Source organism: Oryzias melastigma, linkage group LG3, assembly GCF_002922805.2.
Source record: "Oryzias melastigma strain HK-1 linkage group LG3, ASM292280v2, whole genome shotgun sequence".
In the NCBI taxonomy this organism is placed as follows: Eukaryota; Metazoa; Chordata; class Actinopteri; order Beloniformes; family Adrianichthyidae; genus Oryzias; species Oryzias melastigma.
This window is the reverse complement of record NC_050514.1, coordinates 3,465,325-3,469,418: the sequence shown is the minus strand read 5'-3', so window position 1 is coordinate 3,469,418 and position 4,094 is coordinate 3,465,325. Positions and strand designations below refer to the sequence as shown.

Here is a 4,094-nt window from a genome sequence, read left to right as displayed (position 1 = left end):
CACCCCCCCCCCCCTCGCTGTGACTACGTTTCATTCATGTTTCCAAAGCCAATCATAGATTTAGTACAATTCTAGCATAGATGTACATGTATGATAAGGATTATTTCACACACAAACACACTGATCAGGACACGTCTTGAAGATGAAACTCTTTGAAAACAATGTTGACCTTTCAACTTAATGGTTATGCTGGTCTGTTTCTACGGTCTTTTAGACGATTTCCTGAAGAACAAACGTTCATATTTATGTCTTTCTGTAACACAAGAGTTGTCAGCAAACAAGATTCCTGGATGTCTTTATGATTTTAGTGTTCTATTTGGAGAAGACAAAAAGGCTGCATTGGTTTTTAAATGTCGAGGAACATTTGAAATGTTTTTCAGCATGTTCTTTTATGCGAGTGAGTCACTCTGGGCTTTTATCTAAAGTAAAACCTTTACAGCTCAGTTCAACATGAGGGAAACTTTCATGTAAAACTGTGGGGTCAAATCAGCTTCAAGTTTTCTGTTTGTTTTTCACCAGCAGCTTATTAAGTTGGTTTTTATTTGTTGATGAAAATGTTTTTTATTTTGAAATGATGTTTGGCCAAATGGGACAGCAGTCAGGATCCCATTTGTTCTGTCTCTGTTTTCACACATTAGAGCATTGAACTGTTCAGAAAGCGATGTCAGGGCTGCGTGGATCATGGATTTTCCTAACGACATCATTACTCAGCAGAAAGTATCCAAACAAATGTGGTAAATGTGGCGTGTGGAGGGGTGGCACCCCCGCAGCGGAACGTTTTCACTCCTTTTTGCACTAAGACGGGGTCGTAAAACGTTTACGCTCGATCCAAGAATGAAAGTTGTTTAGTCAGCATGAAGCCTCTCTTTCCTCTCTGTAAACTCACACTCGGCTGTTTCCTGTTGGCCAGCGTCCCTGGACCGGTTCCCCTCGGGCTCTCGTCTAATTAAAGAGAGATTAATGAATCATGTTGTAGAACAACAGCACTTTTAAAGCGGAGTGCAGGATTTGGCTTCAGCATGTTCGGGATTTTCTGCCTTTAAACGTTGGCTGCAGCAGAAGTAACTGTTTTGATAGAGATGCATGAGTCAGAACTTCACAATCACCCGAGATCACCAAGCTCTGCAAACTAAACCAGCGTACATGAGAATTCATCTGGTAGATGGAGTTCAGCTCAGATAAATACATGTTTGTAAATTTGAAAAAGAAAAACTGAAATATTTCTGAGAGGACGACTTATCTCCAGGATTCCAGAAGCGTGTTAAAGGGTCCCTACCATGAAAATTCAACTTTTTGTGGTTTTAAATGCATTTTACTGTTCATTCCTCACTATAAAGAACCTCAAAGCGGTATTTTGATCCTTTCATGCATTTAAGAGTAATCCTCTAAAAACCTCACTCTCAGCAGCAGCCCCTCCCATACCCACAGAACAAGTGGGCGCTGACGTGCTGACGTCAGCACAATGTGAACCGCCCCTCTAGGAAGAGTCTGCTCGGACAGGACCGCCCCCAGTCTAACACCAGCGCTCAATTTCTCCTCAGAGTTAGCAGTGATCAGCAAAAAAATGTTCATTTTAGATGCAGAATACCGTATATCTTCCAGTTGTGTCCTTCATGTGTCCAGTAAAAAGACACATGTTAACAAATGTTTTATTAAGAAAAAGAAACAAGGTTCAAATCGTGAATCGTTGAGCTTGATTCACGAATCAAATCAGTTTGCCACCTAAGCAGCGATCCACAGACCTAGTCCGGTATTTGCTGCTTTAACTCTCATGCTAACGCAGCTACAGACTGATGCCACTATAACTGTGAACCAGACAGCACCTCACTATCATTTGCTAATGCTAATGCTAATCTTTTGATCTGTATAAGAAAAATATCAAACTTTAAGAGAAAAACACAGATTCTCTTCCGTGTTTGTTTTGGACGACACTTCTGCTGCTGCTGTCAGTAGGAAATACTTTGGTTGCAGCGCCCTCTAGCAGTTGTTAGCGGAACAACCACTAAGAGACAACCAGTGTTTACTCCGAAAATAACAAATGTAGGAGCCTAAAAAAAAACCCAAAACAAATAAGTCCCTCCTGAGTAAAAGTCGAACCCCTGGCTAAACTATGAAAACACTGGGATTTATACACTGAAAAATACGGTAGTCTTGTTTTAATACCAGAAATTAATAAAGGACAGAAGCTGCAGGATTCGTTAAAAGTTTATCCTCTTCATTGTCTTCATTTTTACTTATTTTAAAGCTAATAATGGTTAAGTTGTGGGTTTTACATCCAGTTTGCACATGACCTGATTAGTCGAATAGTCAGAAAAAAATCATCTTTGATTAGTCGACTATTAAAATAATTGTTTTGGCAGCTCTATAATTGATTACGGTACTCCGTTACTGATGAGAATTTCATTTTTTCCATCGTCCATGGGAATTAGGCTGAGAAATTGGTCTTAATTTTTCATATGCAAGGTCTTAAAAAGTCTTAAATTTAACTTGAAGAAACGTGTAGGAACTCTGTATCTCCCAACCGTTTTGCTGAAACAGCTGAAGACTGATCTGTCTGATGTGAACGAGGATGTTTTGACCCGCCTGCTGTCTCTGTCTTCTTGCATGAAAGGATGCTGCAGGAGCCTGAAGAGGGACCGAGCCCCACCTGAGCCCCCACCCCCCCATCTCTGGTCCTCATCCCCACAGCTCCACCCCCCCCATCATGAACCTGCTGTGCCGAGGGCGCTTGAAGCTGCTGGCGGCATCCCTCACGGCCATCGTCCTGCTCACCTGGCTCTACCTGCTGGCTGGGAACCTGGAGAGTGAGTATGAGCGCGCTCACTGTAGACTTCCAGCCTGCGGAACGCTTTCAATAAAGAGAGATTGAACCCAAATGACCCATAACCGTGACGTAACCATGATTCGAGGGAAAGACCGCAGAGGTGGGGACAGTTTAGATTTTTAAACTTGATTAATGGTCTGGGTCTGTGAGCCGTGAACGGCGTATGGATTTGTGGGATCGACACTAACAGAGTTCTGTGATTCATGGCTCACGCTGTTCGATGGATTTGTGGGTAATTCACTGATCGCATGCAGATGTGAGCGTCGTTTCACGTCACCTACTGAGTATGTGGCTGTGCATCAGAGTCTTGCAGCTCCTAATCCATTCAGGAATCAAACGCAGAAACAAAGTCTGGATTCATGAAGGATGTGTATTATTTTGACATTACACTTCATTGGCTAGTTTTATGATGAGTTTGTTTAAATCCAGTTTTCTGTTGTACATATGTAAGGAACTCATCTGGGTTCTGACAAATTTATCAAACATTTCATATTAGTAGAGCAGTGAATGATTGGATCTGTGCCCTCCATCCATCACGCCGTCTTTGCATCTGCAGCAGGAAGTTGACGCTGCGCTCCTGCTTTCACCTTCATTAAACCGAGACAAGCAACGTTAGTGTGTGAGCGTCAGCAGCAGACTGCCGGTGTTGCTCTTGTACAAATGACTGACGTTGGACGCCTTCTGATCACTGGCTCCCAGAAAAGCAAGGTTCAGGTATGACCAGGAAGTGATCTGGAGATGCCAGAAGTCAGCTCCTTCACATGGAAAAACAGCACAAATACATCAATGCGTCTGCCCAAAAGGCAAAATAGAGCTATAATGGTTAAAGGACAGTACCCCAGAGCAGACGGTGAGACTCCTGCAGCCTTCATCTCCACTGAGGCTGAGGATGTGCTTCGCCTTCTGAAGCAGATCAACATTTCCATCTGCTGGTCCACAAAGTTCACAAGGATCTCAACGATTCTTCAGGGATTCAAGCAAAGTCCTAAAATCCACGATCAGCACACAACCCTGCCCTGACTGAAAACATAACTCACTTTATTTATTTAATTTTTGGTTTATAATGTTTTACTGTGGAAGACTGTCACCACCACATCCATGACTTCTTTTTAGTGCATGTCTAGATGCTCTATTTACCCACCTGTCTTACCTACAACTGCTTACCTCCCTAAAGCCACTGCTCCTGCAGGTGATATTTAATTCATTACCACTAAATTATGGCCCACTTCTAGTTAGGAGACAGAAGAACTTTGCATTTACTAGAAATATA

At 42.5% G+C, this 4,094-nt stretch overlaps 1 protein-coding gene across 4 annotated transcripts in view; it reads left to right on the top strand.

Moving 5' to 3' along the window:
• The window catches only part of large2 (LARGE xylosyl- and glucuronyltransferase 2), a 91,588-nt gene that overhangs the window by 64,967 nt on the left and 22,527 nt on the right, over nt 1-4,094 (top strand). For all 4 annotated transcript variants that reach the window (XM_024262983.2, XM_024262986.2, XM_024262985.2 and 1 more), the window contains one exon: nt 2,612-2,804. In XM_024262983.2, the coding sequence (XP_024118751.1) occupies nt 2,705-2,804 (100 nt within the window). In that variant the 5' untranslated portion in view covers nt 2,612-2,704. The remainder of the gene's footprint in view (nt 1-2,611; nt 2,805-4,094) is intronic.